This window comes from Phaenicophaeus curvirostris, chromosome 22, assembly GCF_032191515.1.
Source record: "Phaenicophaeus curvirostris isolate KB17595 chromosome 22, BPBGC_Pcur_1.0, whole genome shotgun sequence".
Lineage (NCBI taxonomy): Eukaryota > Metazoa > Chordata > Aves > Cuculiformes > Cuculidae > Phaenicophaeus > Phaenicophaeus curvirostris.
In genome coordinates this window covers 5,343,849-5,362,946 of record NC_091413.1, presented here as the reverse complement: position 1 = coordinate 5,362,946, position 19,098 = coordinate 5,343,849, and the positions used below count along the sequence as shown (strand labels likewise).

At 45.2% G+C, this 19,098-nt stretch overlaps 1 protein-coding gene across 1 annotated transcript; it reads right to left on the bottom strand.

Annotated features, from left to right (window-relative positions):
* Positions 1–102: 102 nt before the first annotated feature.
* Positions 103–18,193, bottom strand: PLOD1 (procollagen-lysine,2-oxoglutarate 5-dioxygenase 1). Its single transcript, XM_069874499.1, has 19 exons — positions 18,084–18,193; positions 13,318–13,409; positions 12,808–12,944; positions 11,439–11,602; positions 10,834–10,946; positions 9,101–9,164; positions 7,919–8,016; positions 7,500–7,601; positions 7,253–7,384; positions 6,867–6,988; positions 6,139–6,243; positions 5,569–5,694; positions 4,627–4,768; positions 3,999–4,112; positions 3,659–3,724; positions 3,199–3,303; positions 2,737–2,883; positions 2,322–2,447; positions 103–2,055 (listed from the first exon to the last, which is right to left on the bottom strand). Exons 1-19 carry the CDS (start codon positions 18,157–18,159, stop codon positions 1,900–1,902), a joined length of 2,187 nt encoding a protein of 728 aa, XP_069730600.1. The 5' UTR covers positions 18,160–18,193; the 3' UTR covers positions 103–1,899.
* Between the last annotated feature and the right edge of the window lie 905 nt (positions 18,194–19,098).

The following is a 19,098-nucleotide window of genomic DNA, read 5'->3' as shown; positions in this document are numbered from 1 at the left end:
AATTACATGTAACCCCACCCAGCAGAGTAAATACAGATGCCGCTTCGCCGCCTTCGCCCCCGCGCCCCCCGATCCCTTCGCAGGGCAACAAAGAGCTCTAGGTTTCACCCAACAAGATTTATTACGGTTTCACTTTCCAAACAGATTGTCCCCGCCTGAAATTTTCCTCTGGGCGGGCGCCGCGTGGATTCAAATCAACCTAAAAAGCACACGGGAAGCAGTGGGCAAAGCTGTGTGGGCTTCCCCAGGTCCATTCAAAGGCTGCAAAGCTCCCTGCCAGAACTGAAACATCCAAGGCTCTCCTACCTGCAGTTCCCTGTGCCTCAGCTTCTAAGAAGATTGTTCTTTCCCCAAGGACAATGGTGATGTGAATTTACTGCTTGTGGAACACGGTAGTCTGGCAGACCCAGAGCACAGCAGTGCATATGGTGAGCGGGGCAGGTATCTACCACCAGAGAGGAGATGGCTGCCCCATCCCTGGAAACATTCAAGGCCAGGTTGGATGGGGCTATGAGCAACCTCATCTGGTTGAAGATGTCCCTGCTCACTGCCAGGGGTTGGACTGAGATGACCTTCATGGTCCCTTCCAACCCAAACCATTCTATGATTCTATTCTATCATAGAATCATAGAATCATAGAATAACCAGGTTGGAAGAGACCCACCGGATCATCGAGTCCAACCATTCCTATCAAACACTATCTTGCAGGCAACAGCAGAAGAGGCTTCTCCCGCTTTCCTCTCGAACCATGGGTCCAGCGTAGATGGATTTTTACACATACCAGTTCACCACAATCTCTCAGCACTTTCCGACCACTCATTTCTATCAGCCTAGACCCCACTGGAGAAGCATCTGCAGTGGAGTGTTTTGGTTTAGAATCTGAAATAATTGAAACGCTGAATAATTATTTCCTCTAAGTACCAGAGAATAGCTCTTTGATGGCCCATTCAAATTAGATGCGAAAATAAAAACTATTTAAACAATCTCTGAAAACTGGAATGAGGCCACCAAAGACCACTGGGACCTCTGGGTTGTTATCCGTAGACAGATTAGAGCTTTTGACAGTATTAACATGGGATAGAAGAGAGACAGTTCAGCAGTGAAGCCCTCCTGACTGATCTAGTTGTGCTCAGCCTTCCCTTTCTTAGGTTTTCTCTACCAAACTGGTCTGACCGTGTCTAGGGATGCGTCCTCCTTGTAGCTGTAGTAATAGAAGACAGAAAGGCTACCTTATCTCTTCAGTCTAATCCCAGAGGTAAGATATCACTAGCAGATCTTCCTTTAGTCAGGAGTAAGCACCTATATCACCACTGCTGCTGCTTTGAACTTTGTGATATGCTTCCAAGGCCTGTAAAGAGGTAAGGAATCAGATGATCTTCAAGCTCTTACTACTGAGTTTCATCTGCTATGACATTTAACTGTTATGACTCCTGGAGTCAGCTCCCTGATTGGTTTATATTTGGAACAGTATCTAGGAATTATTGTCTAATGTCCAGTCCTGTGTATGCTGTGGATGAAAATGGGTTTCCAGCTACTCGGAGCTTCTGATTTGCCTCCAAAAAAGCTGGATTTACAGTCCAAGAAAGCATTTTTGTAAAGCCAACCTATCAGTGAAGGTTCAAGTAAACCGCATTTCCAAAAAACAGCGGATGAGGAGCAGAATCAAAAACAAAGGCACAAAATCTCCTTCCAAATTCTACAGCAATATTCATAGAGATTGCCTGCGGTATCAGAGAGGGAGACCTTCCAGTAGTAGAGTCTTAAAATACGGTTAAAAATCAATATCCAAATAGCTTTGATCAATCAATGCCTTAGAAAATTTCAGCAGGCATTCCCTGTTTCCACTCAAAGTCAGCAGTGAGCAGGACCAGGGAAAGGTCCTTCCTGTGATGCGTGGCTCTAGGGGTCAAGAAATGACACTGCGATGTAACGGGTTCCTTTGGTGGTTGGAAGACCTTCATGATAGTGGGTCAGGCGTCCTGGATGCATAAGGGTCCACCCTTTCCGTGGAGCTCGAATGGAACAATTGTAGCGCAGGAACCGGCAGCCTCCTCCCTACGGCAACAAAATAAGAGATATGAGCTTGGTAAAAGCACCTCAGAGAAATGGTCTCTGCAGTCTCCTGGCAGCCCTTCCGAAAATGCAACAAGGTGCTTGGGGAATCTCCTATGACACATTCAAAAGTCTCCTTCTACCCTAGCCCAGTCATTACTTGCAATCCTTAGTGAGAAAAAAACAGATATGGATACGGAAAGGGTTTTCAGCCACCTGGACTGCTCCAAAGGCTGCACTGCATCCTTGACACACTGGCAAACACTTACCTCATAGTCTATTCCAACTCGGTTCAAAGCAATGTTAATGGTAAAGGTAGAAGCATCATGATGAGGCACTAAAGAGGGCTGCTCGTCAGGTTTATAGCGAACTACGAAGGCCAGCTCAAACTGCGTCTGCAGGAGAGAGAACAAAGTGCATGTCACTCCATGGCTACTGAGCTGCAGAGCAGGCTGCAGTATTGAAATCGCATCCCACTGCTCAGAGAGAAAGGCAGCGATAGGGCAGCAAAATATTATTGGAAAATTGTGTATTTGCTGCTGTGTATACTTAATACTCCAGGGCCAGTTCCTCCATCATGGGAAACAGAATGCATCTTGATAGAGGATCCAGCAGTCTCTTCACAAAGTTAAAACTGGAGGAGATGCTGAGCCGACCATGAGTTTTGATGCTAAAGGTACATACCTTGGTATAGTATCCTGGGTACAGTTTCTCTGTGATGGGTGCAATATAGTCCAGAAGAAACTTATACCATTCTCTTTCAAAGCCAATTTGGTTCATGTGTATATCAATAGTTGGGACATTCTCATAGCCTCCTTGTATTCTGCTGTCCTGAAGTAGAAACATAAAAATACCCATAAGGATGGGAACCTTGGACTTCAGGAATGAAAAAGCTCTTGTTTCTGATAACTACAAATAAATAATGACATTATTTATTTATTTATCTTTTTTTTTTTTTCCAGGATGGAAAACTCATTTCAAGCAATAATTAAAACCTAAGGTAAGCAATATTAGCATCAGAAGGGCTGAATGCTGTAGCTTCAGAGGACCCTGAAAAATTAATTCACATTTCAGAACAGTGTAAAAATCACAGAGTTTATCAGGAACAAAATTAGACTATTGCAAAAACCTTCTACTTTTTCTTACCGTGTTGTCACCTGTGGACCACTGGCCATAGTGTTCCATTTCTTCCACCAGATGATCACAGGCCGTGTCAGTGAATATGGGGAACCAGTAAACATCTGGGCAGGGCTGCAGAAAGCAGACAGGTGAGAACAGCAGAAACAAGGACAAGGGCTTGAGGCAAGAGGAATAAGACTATACCAACTGTAGGCTGATTCAGTGTAAGTGGAAAGTAACTAAAATATTGAGGATAGAAATTTGTCTTCCAATTTACGTGCCCCACTTCCACTTAAGAGAGCTGGAAATGTACTTCTAGACGAATGATTTGGCTCTAGAAAGACTTTAAAAGTAATGTTTCCTCTGGGTTTGAAAGATTATGAGGTCATGCTGAACTGCTTATTTCCGAGAATGACAATAGTGATGATACAAGCATTGTCCTGATGCTCATCTCCCATTCTGTTTCATAAGAGCGAGGTTTTCTTACCATTTCTACCAATTTCCCTTTCAGAGCTGCCGTGTAGTTTTCATGGATGTACTTTTCTCTCCAGTCCTGCAGTTAAAAGATAAGCAAACCAGTCATTTCTGAGGGGCTGGTTAAAGTGGTAATGAAAAGCCAGGCACTCGTGGAGCAGTACTTCACAGGCTTTGAAGATTCAGATGTTGTGAACCACATGAACACTGTCTTTACATACTGTAACTAAGCTCCTCATCCCACCTGGGAGACATCGCTATTATAAGGCCTGGACCTTCCTTATCAGTGAAGCTATTCATCAAATCTTCACATGCCACACTGGTAGCCCTGCCAAGCATGCAGGTTATCTCACCTCAGGATTGCTGAATATTTGCCAGAGGTCGTTGTGGAGATGAGTTGTCTGGTAGTTCTCCAGGGACAATATGTGCCCAAACTGATGCCGGTTAGTCAGGTACATAAAGACTCCCTGCAGGACAGAAGGAAACAATGAATCTTTGTTTCCAGGCCTCATGTTTTTGTGAGCTACTATGAAATATAAGCCCTGGACAGTCCGCAAGTGATGATGTCTCTGCTCAAGCTTTTCATTTACTCGTTCTTTATCCTGTGTGCCCTCAGTTCAGTTTGTACACTGGATAAGAGGAGGTTTGAAAGGTTACAGCCAGAGCCAGTTAAGTCTGTGCCTCCTGTGAGCCAGGGTTGGAAGCAAAGCAGAGCAGCTGCTGTGAGATTAGGTTCTTCCCTCTCACTCTGTCAACCCCATTTAGAACAGCCCAAGAAGAGAAATGTTACCCACATTTAGTGGTCCCTGGCTCTATGTGGCTACACAGCATGGCAGAAATCTCATGCTGTTCCATGACTGCACAGTACTGAATAATGCCAGTTCATCCTGTCCCATGCCCCAGCAAAGCTGCCTGCTTCAAAACTACTTAATCTTGTCACCTTCACCCTGGCATGCAGTTCTCTCTCTCTCCTCAACTGACCTGATTTCGAACGTTGTGGCAGAAAGCCATGTCAGCATCCAGCTTGCCACTGTGGAAGAGATCTCCCTGGTCAAGCTCTGACCGCAGAGCCTTGGCTTTAACCATGTAAACACTGCTGATGTAGGGAACGTTCCAAAGCCCGCTGAAACACAGGGGTAGGAGAGCAAGACTTAAAATACCACAAAGACAGAAATTCCTGGAGTTGGCAGGATGGTCAGGCATGCCTAAGTGAGCCAACTCAGAACAAGAGGGAGAAACCATACCATCAGGAATTGTCATGCCAAGAAAAATCACTTACATTGGCCAAAGCTTTTAAGCTTCACAAATACTAGTCCACTGTGAAAGCAATTAATTGCTGCTGTGTGTTTTTGCTAGGGACATAATTAATGGCTTGAATCTCTTCCCAGAGAAATCGTTATTTATTTTTCCAGTTATTTAAAAAAACAGAACCAGCCAAAAGCGCATAAGCTGATTTCCAGCATTTGCCACATATACAATGGCCTAAAAAAAGAGGGGCCCTCAAGAATATGAATGAACCAGCAACTATATTCTGTGAATCTTCCATTCAAGGATCACTTGGGTTCTTTTGAAGACTATCTGATAAAGATTAAACAGCGCTTCACAGGACTTTAAGAATCATACTACCTATAGTCCACAGGTGGAAAACATGACGTGAGTAAGAAGAAGTGATTTCAGCAGTCAGGATTCTCAAACCCGTACTATGATCATAAGAAAACCTGCCCAAAATCTGTTATCAGCTCTGCTCAGGGGACAACATAGAGCAGTTGACAAATGGGGAGTAGAGACTCCTTTTCAATTTCTATACTCAAAGACAGTTTTGCTCTCTGTTTTTTTAACATCAGTTAGTTTGATGCTAATACGCTGCAGCAAGCTTTACATTTGAGAGACTCTATCAAAAACAAGCTCTCTCTGCATACTCACACCCTCCGCCTTTGAACAATATCCACATAATCTTCTGAGCGGGCATAGTATCCATCAGGGCTCAGCGCTCCCCAGAAATTCGACCACAGCTTCTCATGACGGCTGACGAGTGGGGCAATCACCAGCCTGGGAGCACAAAAGAAAAAGGAATTGCAGGACAGGATGTTACCATGGGAAGAAAAGGAAAAGTTCTACAACCCACAGAACCATAAGTGTTAGATTCTGCCTCACTTAAAGAGTTGCTGCTTCTGTTAACTCTGTTGGAATAAAACTCCACATAAGAAAGGACAAATATGGTCATAATCTCCTATATCACTGCATCCTGCAGCAGGTTTTTTAGAATCTGTTTTGTTCTAACAACTATAAGAAGACAAAATTAGGGATGACTTACATTCACTGCCTAACATCCAGGATTACAACTACAGTAACAAAAGACCAAATAAGAGGTATTTAACATTCCATCTCTGACACGGTTCTCCTGGTGCCTTACACATCTCAGAGATACAAGGGCTCACTGTATTCCTCGTGTGAAAGATGATCAGCAAATATTGCTCAGACCAAAGAACTCACTTGTTCTGTTCTACCAGGATCCTGAGAGTCTCTTTGTTCTTCAGGACTATCTCAGCATCCAGGCTAAAGTAATAGTCACAGTCAGGATCCTTTCTGCATAAATCCCTATAACCAGAGAACAAGAAAAGTCACAACAAAATCCTGAAACAGTAAAGACACGGGACAGAACATCACAAATTCCTTCACCTTCCAGTCTGAAGGTTGTCTACTAGATGCTCAGAAAAGTTGTTTAATGTAACAACCCGGAGGGCTAGCATAGTACAAGCACATCCAATTCAGTATCCAAGAGCAGACACTGAGACACAGCCAAAACCAACATTTAGCAAACTGTTTCCTCAGCCCAAACTGAAAAGGTTCCCATTTACGGTTGGCCCAAATCCAGACCTGAGCACAAACTCACACCTCTCGATCACAAACAGGAACATACTTTGCCACTAGCTTGTGGTTTTACTACTACACTCCTCCTCTTCAGAGATATACGTGCATATTCTTTGTGATCTGACTGGCATACAGACTGCTTGCTGAGGGCAGGAGGTACAGGGCTTTCCTGACAGAGCAAAGGACCAGTGAGAACTTAGTCTCTGAAACTAGAGAAAGGGAGCTGGAATCAGGACTGACTTTTTCCCACTATATAATGGGCATGGGTAGTTAATGCCAGTTACTAAGAAAAATTGGACTGCCTTAGTTCAGACACAGGCTGACTCTGCTAGCCATGGCTCTTCACTTACATGCCCAAGTTACGCGCCTCAGCATTCTCCACCTCTTCATCTGGTCCAATCTCTTTGATGGCGAGATATTCTTTGCCATGCTCTTGAACAAAAGCCTCCACCTGCATCGAATGATGTTGCTCCTATGCCAAAGGAAAAATAAGGAGAAACAGATGAGATGCTCATCCCAGGCTACTCAGCCTCCTGTTCTTGAAAATGCCAAACCAGATGAGCAACAGTTCTTCCCACTTCCACATATTTGCAGCTGGATGGAGTGACTTTATAGGTGCCCTTGCAGATAAGTACTGGGATTACAGAGACTGGAAGTCTAAAAAGGGTTGTAAAGGTACCACATAGGTACATTTTCCCCACATTTGCTAGGCCCATCACAGGCCAAATTTACTTACATGGTTGTGAATGAAGAGCTGGATTCTTTGCTTTGGGTAACGAAGGTTACGAAGTCGTAGGAAAAACTCAGAGAGGAATGGGGTGGGCTGCTCGATGAAAATGCCAATCAGAATCATTGGCAACGCCTCATCCTATATTCAGTGAGAGGAGGAGAGAAGCACTGGCTCAGCGACCACATAAGACACATAAGATCACATTGCGATTATATGACTTGTCTTGAGAGCTTTGTATAGACATCAGCCTTACCTTAAACCCTGTGAGGCTTCGCAGACGTTCATCACACACAGTGCAGCCAGTCTCATATGTCCATATTTGAGGAATGTAGTTTCCCAGGTAGTTCAACTGCAGCTGCAAAAGGCAATTTGCCATGTTATGCATTACAGAGCAGGGGACCCACTCCAGGTGTACGATCACATCTCATCAGAACTGCATTAACCTTCCTCTTGGACTGAAGAATCTAAAAAGCACAACAGCCTGACAGTCTAATTACACACTGATCTTTGAACCACCTTTCTGCTCTGGTCCCGGACCACTTTTTGTTTCTCAAATGTAAACGTACACAGGGTAAGTCAGTGTATGGGAAGACAATAACCTCATACACTGAGCCTAAAGGGTCATTTTGCAACAAATACATACCAAATCCTTCCCTCAGGGCATCCATTTACCTTTGTGGGTCCATTTCCATGAATCACCACGGGCAGAGTGTCATATAACAAGTTTCTTGCTCTCACTCGTGAGTTTTCAAACTTCAGGACTACCTCATCTGGAAGTGACATTGCCATCATGTTATCAGAGGAAGGCTTTTATTAATAATTAGCAGCACAATGCCTCATTTCTACTGAACAACCGTTGAAAGATGACAGCATGGACATGGATAAGCATGCACAAGTAGTTTAGGGGCTGCAGACGATATCAAGGAAGGAGAAAAAGTGTTCAGAATGATCCTGTGAGGTGACAGGAGGATGTCTGGGAAGCTGGACAAAAAGTACAGCTTGCTGGGCTGACAAATATGCCTTCTACTGGGAACTGGCAGAAGCCATGATGAAAGTTTTTCAACACTGGCATTGACAAACTGTGCTGCAAAGAACAGCTGCCGATGGCCAGGGAGGATTCAGGCCCTTCCCACCTACGCGTTCCATGCACCTGCTGCCTCTCTTTTTCACTCCAGACTGAAGTCCACCCTCCTGGCAGAGGTCATCCAAGACGTCTCCTCAATACAACCACACAAAACCCTTTGGAAAACAGACTAGAAGAGATCCAGGCTCTGTCACTGTCGCACAGGAGCCAAAAACTACACTGTCATTAATATTTTTACCTGACTGGAATAGAAACGGAGCGGTGCAAGACTATAAACTGCAAATATTAGGCAGCAGAGTAAGTGAATCACTTTTGCCAGGAGTAGCAACATCAGTCAGTCAGCTGGTCAGGTCAGAAGCCTGGTGTGGTCAACGAGTGCTCACAAGTCTGGAGGCACCTCGCCTCCTGTAACATTCCAGACACAGTTCTGAAGCAGACAAGCCTCAGGCAGGGTTGCACCAAGGTCCCTCCCAGTTTGAATCCCTAAGGCTAATGCAATCTGACATGCTTGGAGATCAAAGTGGCAAGGAGGTGTAAGATGGAAAACCCGACCTGCATTCCCTCAAATGAAGAGAGAATTGCGGTGAGAACCTAACTGGTCACAGTGGAATTGCAAACAAATCCCAGAACTCCGGGAGAGGGTTTTTTACTGAAGCTTATTCTGCAGGGCAGGGATTTCTGAAATTCAATCCCTTCAGCCACAACTTTATTTCTGGTGTCAATATGCAGTTGCATCCCAAGGAAAAATGAGCTTCCTTCTTCCATCTCACCTAATGCTCCATTTAGGTTTTGGAAGATCCGACTTCTTTGGTCTAGACTGATGTTGATACTTTCCTTTAAAAGAACAAGATAAATAATCTAAATCAGAACACAAGTCGGCATCCACATGTGAGAGACACTATGCTGTGTGATATACCACATTCCTATAATCACTTCCATACTCTTCAAGCTCTGAAGCCTAAAACACTCCCAGCTAATCCTCATTTTCACTTGAATCTGGGACAATTTGCCATTTTCTAAAACAATTTAAATACATTATATTAGGCAAACCCATGCAAATAAAGATTTGAAGACTGCTGTGGGAGCGCCAATAATAACACGTATCATATTAATGAAGTAGACTTGCAGCATAATCATATAAACCATACATATAAGGTGCAGGAGTCCCAAGATCACAAAAACATCTGCTGTGAAGACCGTTTCTTGCGATCTATCCACAGGGCATGTGTTACCACAAGTGTTGCCCCAGGTACCAGTGTCAAACCAGAACACGGTAAGGGTGCAAGGCCAGCTTGTGAAAGCTTTGTTTTTATCCCCTGCTGCATGTCACACTCTGACTGGATTTTTGTCAGACTAAAATCCAGCTCTGACTTAATATGAGTTCAGCGTCCCTCCAGGCACCTATTAAGATTGATTACTGGAAAGGACAGCAGGGTGCTAACATCCGCTGTCTGAATGTCAGTGGAATTACTCAGCCTTTGTGTGGCTCGGGGCCAGAACTGCAGATGGGAACATTAAAGGAACTGCTCATGTTAAAATTCACGGGCCATATTCAGATTTGGGGAAGTAAAGAAGTGCAGCTGTTCTGAATTTTTTACCAGCCCTGCTCAAAAAAACGCAAGTCCTTCTCTAATCAGTCTGAAAGCAGTTTCCTATTTCTAATGCTTCCTCTTGACTTTACTGTTACAGTTTGACTTCTCCGTTCCCATGCATTTGTGGCGCCCCTCAGGGACAGACTGCACTGTGTAATGCAGAACTGGGCAGGGACAACAAAAGTTTAATCACCCTGTGGGCTGGATGACTTGGCCACCACAAGGTGCTGGAATGGCAATGATGCTTCCAGGGTCCATTCCAGGTTTCTGTATGCTATTACGTGGCTTGCTACAGAGGCTAACGACGATTTTGTAGTCCAGGATCTAGAGACGTTTGCTGAAGGCAGTGAAAGCCTCTTCATTCCAGCGGGACCACCCGCTATGGTGCCTACAGTCCCTCTCCTCTGGTAAAATCATCAACCTTTGTCCTTTTCATCACCTCAAATCTACTCAGGCCTCATCTGTCCCCACCATGTGTCAGGTTGAACACCTCTAAGTCAGCACAGCACTCTGCAGGGAAGATGCACACTTAAAGTCTAGGTCTTACAGCCCCCGGGAGGAGGCTGGTTAGTTCCGTCACACACAATCAGCACATACAGACATGACACTGGCATGAGCTTCCAGTAAGGCTTGTTTTAAGACATCTATTTTCCTGTTCCCATTTTGAGAGCTTAAAGACAAAACCTGCTAATAACATAACAAGGGTGTAGTGGCTAGAACGCAAATTTTCAGAGGAGCAATGGGTAAATAGAAATACTACTCGCCTTTTCCATGTAAGGATGCCAGAGCAGTAACTAGGGGCCAATATGTATGTGATTAACTTTTTACTGTCAGCAGGGATACTGCACAGAGGATTAACAGCAAGGCTTCTGCAGCAACTCCTCCTCATCCTAAAATCTAGACACACTTACTCTTTTCTCTGGATCTAGGAAGATCTTTGTATAGAAGAGCTGGTCACTGTCATCATCCTTCCCTTTCCACTCCTCCACAAGCTTCTTCAGGTTTGGAGCATAACCTATGAAGCCTGTGGGAGTAAGTATGAAGAGGTGTTGCAATGCACACAAACAAAAAGGGGACTAATTCTCCTGCACCTACATACTCTCACTTCTTTCACACAAAGCCTGACTCCACCCTGTGCTGCTGATTCAGCAGCTTTCAGCAAAGGCACATACAGACCACACTTCCCAACATGGAATGACACCAAGATCAAACCTGTAATATTCAGCATCAGAAAAGCTCAAATACCCACACCTTGAATGACAGGTGTCACTGAAAAGGGAGAGGGAGCAGGTTCCTATCCTCTCCCAGCAATTAATGGCTACGTCCCCTCCTGCAGGTCAAAGACAGGAGCATTGCCAATTTTTCCATCATGGGCAGTCACACACAGGGCTTCAGTTCACACCATCTTCTGTAAAGACACTTTCCACACTTTCCCTTGCTACTTCTCCCAAAGGCCTTCTAATAGGAGGAAAAAGCTGAGAGAGGTTCTGAGTGGAAAGCAGGTTCTGTGCCTTACCTCCAGAACCCAGGAAGCGCTTTCCGTCTCGCACCTGAGGGTACTTGGCTTCCAACCTCCTGTCAGGATAGATGTAGTTCTCTGCTGAGAAGACCACCTTGCTCTTGGCTTGTTTGAACTTCTTTAGCAGTTCTGCGGGGCCCGAAGCAAAGAGGACATCATAGCTAGAGTAACAGACAGACAAGAAAGGGACAGAAAGGAATCGAGTCAGAAAAACATGCCAGCGTGAGAAGTTTCTAGAGCAACTAATCTTTAGGAATCTGTTTCCTTAAGTTCTGCCTCACAATATTACATTTTTTTGTCATATTTACAGCTAATTCAAGTGCAATCTCATTCAGAGAGTGGAAGATGTTACTTCCCACTGCAGAAGATTCCACACTGGCTTGGGGCAACTTATACCTATTCTTACTTTTACAAAGTTTTCACTGACCAGAAAAAACAAATCTTCCAAGCTGTAAAACATGCTGATGCCCTTTCCCTCACTTGGAACTGGGAATCCCTGGTGCCCTCACTGTTTGTAACAATTCTTTACTTACTGGAGGAAGAATTACCGTGCCATTTCTTTCTAGATTAAACAAACCTATAGGTCATGCTTTTTACATCTTCTGTGACCCTGCCACTCTCCACTGAGCTCCCTGCAAATCTGCAGGAGGAACCTATCAAGGACATCAGTCACTGTATGCTGCACTCTAGCCGCAATCTCTTCAGTACTGGGTAGAACCGATAATTCCCAGGTGACACTCCCTGAATGAGACTTGCGCTTTCTGCAAGAGGATTTGCATAATTCAAAGTAATTTTAGTGAGTGAAAAAGTTCTCATCCCAGAAAAGAATCATTCCCAACTACTAGAGACACACGTAGATACTCAGAGACACAAAAGATAATCTCCTTGCCATGGGAACTAGAGACAGACACTGGGCCTATGCAAAGACATTGAGACTTCCAAAAGTCCTCTTCAGATTTCTCTGGCAGGCTAATTCTTGGCTTTCAGGATTCTGTTGCAGCCTGCCTCACCTTATAAAACAAATAATTCTGTTAAGAAAGGCCTGCCTTGATCCACATTAATTGCCTGCTTGTTCTCTACAGAGAGAGGCAGCCAAATTCCATCCTGGCAGAAACAGGTAGAACACTATCAATTTCATGCAAGAGTTGGAATCAGCTTATTCTGCTCAGACCTTTCCAGCTGCCACGGATGCAGCTCTGAGCAACTCTCAGGCAGCAGCAATGAATTCCAGAGGAGGGGGGGAAATGGAAGAGGTCTGGACCCACCTTCCAAAAGAAATCTACTTCACAGTTAATTTCTTCTCAGTAAGAACCTGTCCAAACAGCCTCATGATTAAGCTCATGGCAAATACTTTCCAACTCATTACCTTTCTATGAAAAGGATGATCAAGTCTTCCTTATCCGCATACTGCTTCAAAGCTGATTTCAAGAGACGGACCTTCTGCCCACCTCCTGCTGGCTTCTTGTCATCTCCACCCTGCCACTCCTCATCCAGCCCCAGCACCTAAAGAACGACAGGCACAGGGTCCACTGAAAAAGTCATTTACCCAGTAAGACTCACAGGAAAGGCCCAGAACCCACAACTTTACCCGTTCTGATAACTCCCAGTGCAAATCATAACAAAAAGCATCAGGACAGATGCATTACATATATATGCCTGCATTTGAACCATTCTCTGGGATGGAGAGAGTAACACACAGCACAGCAATTCTCAGCAACAGAGACAGGAGCATTGTCCCAGTCACAGTACTTTTTAGGCAGCTGAGCAGGTGCGTCCTCTCTTGAGTTTTTATGCAATCACTTCGTACCCAAGTCTTATCCATTCCACACTTCCAAATTCCCTTTGACCAACTACCACTGAGGCTGTGAGACATCACCTGGATTTTGTAGTTGAAGAACTCAGCTGATCTTCTAAAGCGCTGGAATCCCTCAGTCTCTTTGGTGGCAACAGTAAGAACCAGCAGGTCTTCTGGAGACAAGAGAAAGAACAAGAGGCACGTTCAATTTGCATTGTTTTCACAACCAGCTGTTCCACACGTAAGGGGCTTTACCATCACACACCAAGCCAAGGTATGGATCACCTGTCTTGAAGGGAAGTGACAGATTTGAGAAAGAGAAGTCAAAATCCAACCATGAGAAGCGAAGTGACTTTCCCAGTACATTCTTTAAGTTGATCACAAATCTAGCAACAGAACTCAGGAGTCCCAGTTTTTGCAGTCACTGCTGCCCATGGACACAGGCTACGTCTGTTCCATACAACAGATAGATGTACAGCTTCATTTTAAATCAGGCAAGGGAGGTAACCCAGCTGCGGAGCTACCATACCCCATCAAACAGAAAACAGCTTACTTACACCTCATCCACTGCACAATGTTAAGCACTATAAGGCATTCTCACTGCCCATAAAGCTCTGACCTTAAGAAGAAAACCAGCGTCAAATCCTACTTATTTGCTGCCTGGGTTTTCTTGGCACCAACTCATCAAAGATTTGTAGAGAACAAAAAACCCCATGGACGTAGCCAATATTTTACTGGAGGAGGAAACGGGACAGAACACAGCATAGGTGCTCCCAAATGTCAGTGATTGAAGAACTCAAAGCTAATTTCAACCTAAGTGACACTGTTCCTTTGCATCTGTATTTACACAGTAGACATCAGAACTTGGTCCTGGGTATAAAATGAGAGATTATATACAGATACAATTTAATTGACCTAGTAATGAGAAAGAAAACAAAAATATAACAGAGTGTTTTTTTGCCCTGCTATTGAAAGTTACAACTCTCCTCTCTCACAAAGAGTATGAAGGAAATTAAACTTGAAAATAAAAAAAAAACAGAACAGCTACAAAACGCCCATTTGGAAGTCATTCATTCAGTGCTGTTGGCTTCCTGTTCCCCACAGAGGGGCTTTTTTGTCACTCAGCATTAACCGGGTGTAGGCAAGACTGAAATTAGGCTGAATGTTACTATTCCCGCTCCAGACCTGCTCCAATTTTCTACTGCATTCCTGAAGTGTTTTCCAGAGTTTTTCATACATACCCTATAAGAATTCAATTCCGCCACAACTTTCATTTATATTTTCCTCCCAAACTAGCTTTTCATTTCCAGTCCCTTAGAAACGACAAAGCCAAATCTTGAAGTTATCTTTCAGAAATTTCCCTACAGAACTATTGCAATATGATTTTTCTGTGAGAGCTCTGGTTTCTTCATTGTAAGATTAAACGCTATCCTTCATCTTCACCCTTTGGCTCAAGTACGAATTTGTGTAGGCTCTGGCAACAGTACTTAAATACAAATCCTGGCCTTCCGATTTTAACATCAGAAAATACCAGGAAAATCTGAAAGCACATTTTCTTGGCTTGAGTAGCCTTCTTTTGGAAGAATGATTTTTTTCAATGAATGTACCAGATGCATCTTCCTAGTGTACGTAGATTGATACTATGATGTTAGAGAGGAGGATCCAGGAGCTGGAGTCTCAGACAGACCTGGCAAAAGCAGCAAAAATGAAAAATAAGCCTAAGACACTAAGTTAGGAAGAAAGACATTGTTCCCAAGGAAATTCCTAAAGTCCTTTACCTGCATCAATGTAACAAAAGAACAAAGACTAAGAACAGTCAATAGGTGACCTCTAATTTAATTGTGTTAGACATTCACACAGAGAGATAAAGGGAGTGACAAATAAAACAAAACCTGCATTTGTGCTGTTTTTAAAGGCAGGCTTTCAAAGGTATGAAGTGCATTCCTAATCCAGCTCCTCCAGCACACTCCAGTTCCCTGTTTCCTAAGCAGTCAGAGGGTGCAAACGAATAAAATATGCATCTCCTCAGGGAATATGTTAAAGCCCTTCAGGTTTCCAGCCATATGATGGCATGCAGAAAACCATGACAGCTTTATTTGATAGCTCTGAGCTCACAGTTTCTGAGAAGGTGGAGATCATGCTACCAATGACAAGGGGGGCAAATGTAGGCTTGCCAGAGAGGAATGTAAAGACAAACATCAAATTCCAGTACCTGAAAGGAGAGGAAAAAGTATATGATAATTAGGAAAGAAGGAAAGAAAGAAAGGAGCCTGACTGCTATGCAATTATTTCAGACAGAATTCTCAGGCATCTCACATTAAATAAATCACTAATTCATTTTCACAGTGCCACCCCAAGGAAGCAACAACCTGTTTATGATGCGACTGCCAGAAGTTTGTTGGACAAGAGAGAGAGGAGAGCTAAAGGCTCACACAGAGGAACAGGAAGCGGTGTCATATTCCAAAGACAAAAAAAGGCTTCACTGTGCAGGGTGAACTCGCTGGAGCACTGAAAAGCCAACAGATACAACTGTCCTCCCCAGGAGAACTCCAGGCTACAGAGCCCCTTCTCATTGCTGGTCTGTGGGGACAGGACTCAGATGTTGAGCTCAGTTTCTGGTCACAGAAATCTCTGCAGTGAGAGTTTTCCATCCCAAGAGACATTCCTCAGTCCAGTACCAGAAGCCTGCGCTGAGCTGTGCTGCCTCCACTCCTTCTCCTTTAACCCTTTTTTCTCTTTCCTGAAGAAACTGTGGCTGATAGTTATTTCCAGAGACAGAGGAGCAAATCCTTTTCCTTTCAGTATCACATGCAGGCATTTTGAAACCTCCAAAGGCAGCCTTATACCTCCCTATTTTCCATGTCACAGTTACTTTTCATGCATAGAAATGGTAGTCCTTTCTGTTAAGCAGGGCCTCCTGGGTCCAGAGACTCCTTGGGCCACGCTGACAATTTGAAATCATGTAAATACATCGAATAATGGAGTGGCTGCAAAATACGAACACAGTATTGTTAACCAAGCAAGTACTGGACTGGGAACCAGGGGAGCTGGATTGTACTGCCAGCTCTCCTATCCAACAAGGAGCCAACCTTGCTATCCTTCTTTTTCCATCTGTAGAATGATAGTAGAGGATATTTTCCACTTTTGTGAAGTTTTTTTGAGCCCTACAGATGAAAATGCCTCTGTAGGAACAAAGCACTGCAACAGGCAATCTGATCAACATCACAGTGAAATGACCGGGTAGATTTTACAAAGAGTAAAAATCAGTGACAAGACGAGCTCAGTAACAAAACAAAAAAATTAGATATTTACTTCTGTCTGAGTCTACAGGGAAAACAGCTGCATCTGCATCATAGGACAAGGAACTAATGTATCCCCGTGCTTCAGGAAAGCCGACTGTGCCGCTTCCTGTTAAGATGGTGTCCAAGAAAATACCGTTAATAGAGATCAAACAGAAAAAGTCAGTGAGCAATTTAATAGCGGGTAATATAATCTCTGTATTAAGTTTACAAGTATGAAAGTTTATTTTTAAACATTCAATAAACTACAAATAACTATGCCGAGAGCTTCTGCAGAGATTGAAAAGAATGTACAAGAGAGCAGATAGGTATCCGTATCCTCATACTATTCTGAGGAAGCTGAAGCACAGAAAAAGTACGGCATTTTGGGCTGGAACCACGACAGAAGTTCAGGTAATTCAAAATCCCTTTTCCTAACCAGCATACCTCATCCTCTCTCTCCCTAGCCCCAAATTTTATCTCTACTGCATCCAAAAACCTTATTAAAGACATGGAAGATATAGGTTGTGGGAGAAAGACAGGATAGCACAGAGATTCATCTCTTTCTTACATTTGTCTAGTAGTCTCCCTAAATCCTGAAATAATTTTGCTTTAGTTACACCACTGTAGCTAAAGAATTCCCCTTCCAACACTCCCGTGGACACACATTAACTGTATAATAAAGTAATATAGCAAAGGTAATTACAGAATTGCATATTGTGAAGGCAAATATTCAAGGTAGCCAGATGAAATCTCATAATTGCCACTTCTCTAATTGAGACAGGGATAATTATCCAAACTTCCTGGCAGAGTGACAGTGTGTGAACCTCTCTGTCAGCCTGGCTGACGTTCCGTAGCTGCTCTAATCCTCTGCTGCTCCACCAGCTACTCCTCAGAGCCCCCACCCGCTCCTGATGTGGGGACAGAGCGATGCGATTCCAGCAGCACACATCTGGGACCAATCCATCTCTCTGCCACTTAACTCCTGAGCTGTGCAAGTTTAAAGGGACTGCCCCAGGTGGGATGTAGCTTGAGGGATGGTGAATAGGAAGGGGCGAGAAGGGACAGCAAGCTGTCCCAGTTTGAAAGGGATGACCCAGGTGGGATGTAGCTTGAGAGATGGTGAATGGGAAGGGGTGAGAAGGGGCAGCGAGGGGTGAAAGTTTGAAAGGGATGAGCCAGGTGGGATGTAGCTTGAGAGATGGTGAATAGGAAGGGGCAAAAAGGGATGGCAAGGAGTGAGAAGGGATGATAAGCTGTCCAAGTTTAAAAGGACTGACCCGGGTGGGATGTAGCTTGAGGGATGGCGAATGGGAAGGGGCAAGAAGGGATGGCAAGGGGCAAGAAGCGGGGGCGAGGGGTGCAAGTTTGAAAGGGCTTGATCCAGGTGGGATGGAGCTTGAGGGATGGTGAATGGGAAGGGGCAAGAAGAGAGAACAAGGGACGAGAAGGGAGGGGACGGGATGGTGTCCGGGCTCGTGTCGCAGCCCTGTGAGCTGTGCCCGGTGCCCGAGGAGCCCAGCACCCCCTGTCCCGGTCGCGGAGCCGGTTCCCCCGCAGCCCCCTCACCTTCGGGCTGGGAGGCAGCGCCGAGCGCCGCTCCCAGCAGCGCCCAGGGCAGCAGCAGCCCCGCCGCAGGCACCATGGGGGCGGCTTCCCCGCAAAGCCCCGTGGCCACCGCAGCCTCTGCCACGCACCAGACCCGCCCGGCAGGGACGGGCCGAGGAAGCGGGAGGCGGCGGCTCCTCCTCCCGAGCAGCCCCGGCCCCGCAGGAGGCGGGGAGAGGGGCTGGGAGGGGAGCAGGGGCTGGCAGGGATTGCTAGTGTAGAGTGGAAAATGCAACGAAAGAAGGGATCAGGCAGAGCCCGAATGAATTGTGACTCACTGAATTCTGCCATGCCCTGTCACCGTTCTGTATCAGCCGTGGGGCGGCCAGCAGGAGCAGGGAAGGGATCGTCCCCTGTGCTCGGGGCTGGTGGGGTCCCACCTCCACTCCTGGGTTCAGTTTGGGGCCCCTCGGTGCAAGAAAGACCTTGAGGGGCTGGAGGCCAGAGGTTCTGGGAGCAGCTGAGGGCCCTGGGGCTGTTTAGCCTGGAGAAGAGGAGGTTGAGGGGAGACCTCATCGCTCTCTGCAGCTCCTGGAAGGAGGTTGTGGTGAGATGGGCGCTGGGCTCTTCTCCCAAGTGACAAGGGATGGGACAAGAGGGAATGGCCTCATGTGGCACCGGGAGAGGTTTAGATGGGATGTAAGAAAAAACTTCTTTACCAAAAAAGTAGTGAAGCACTGGCAGAGGTTGCCCAGGGCAGTGGGGGAGCCACCACCCCTAGAGGGGTTCAAAACCAGCGTCGCTGTGGCACTTCACGACAGGGTTCAGTCAGCACGGTGGGGTTGGGCTGACGGCTGGACTGGATGAGCTAAGAGGTCTTTTCCAACCTTAATGATTCTATGATCTGTTTCCTCAGGAAACAAGGTCTGCTGCATTGTCTCCTCCGCTGTTTCTATCTGTCCATACATGTCTTAAGATCCTACATTTCTCTTCGCCCTTGGGCTGGGTTTTCTTGCTGCAGCCCTGATGACTTACC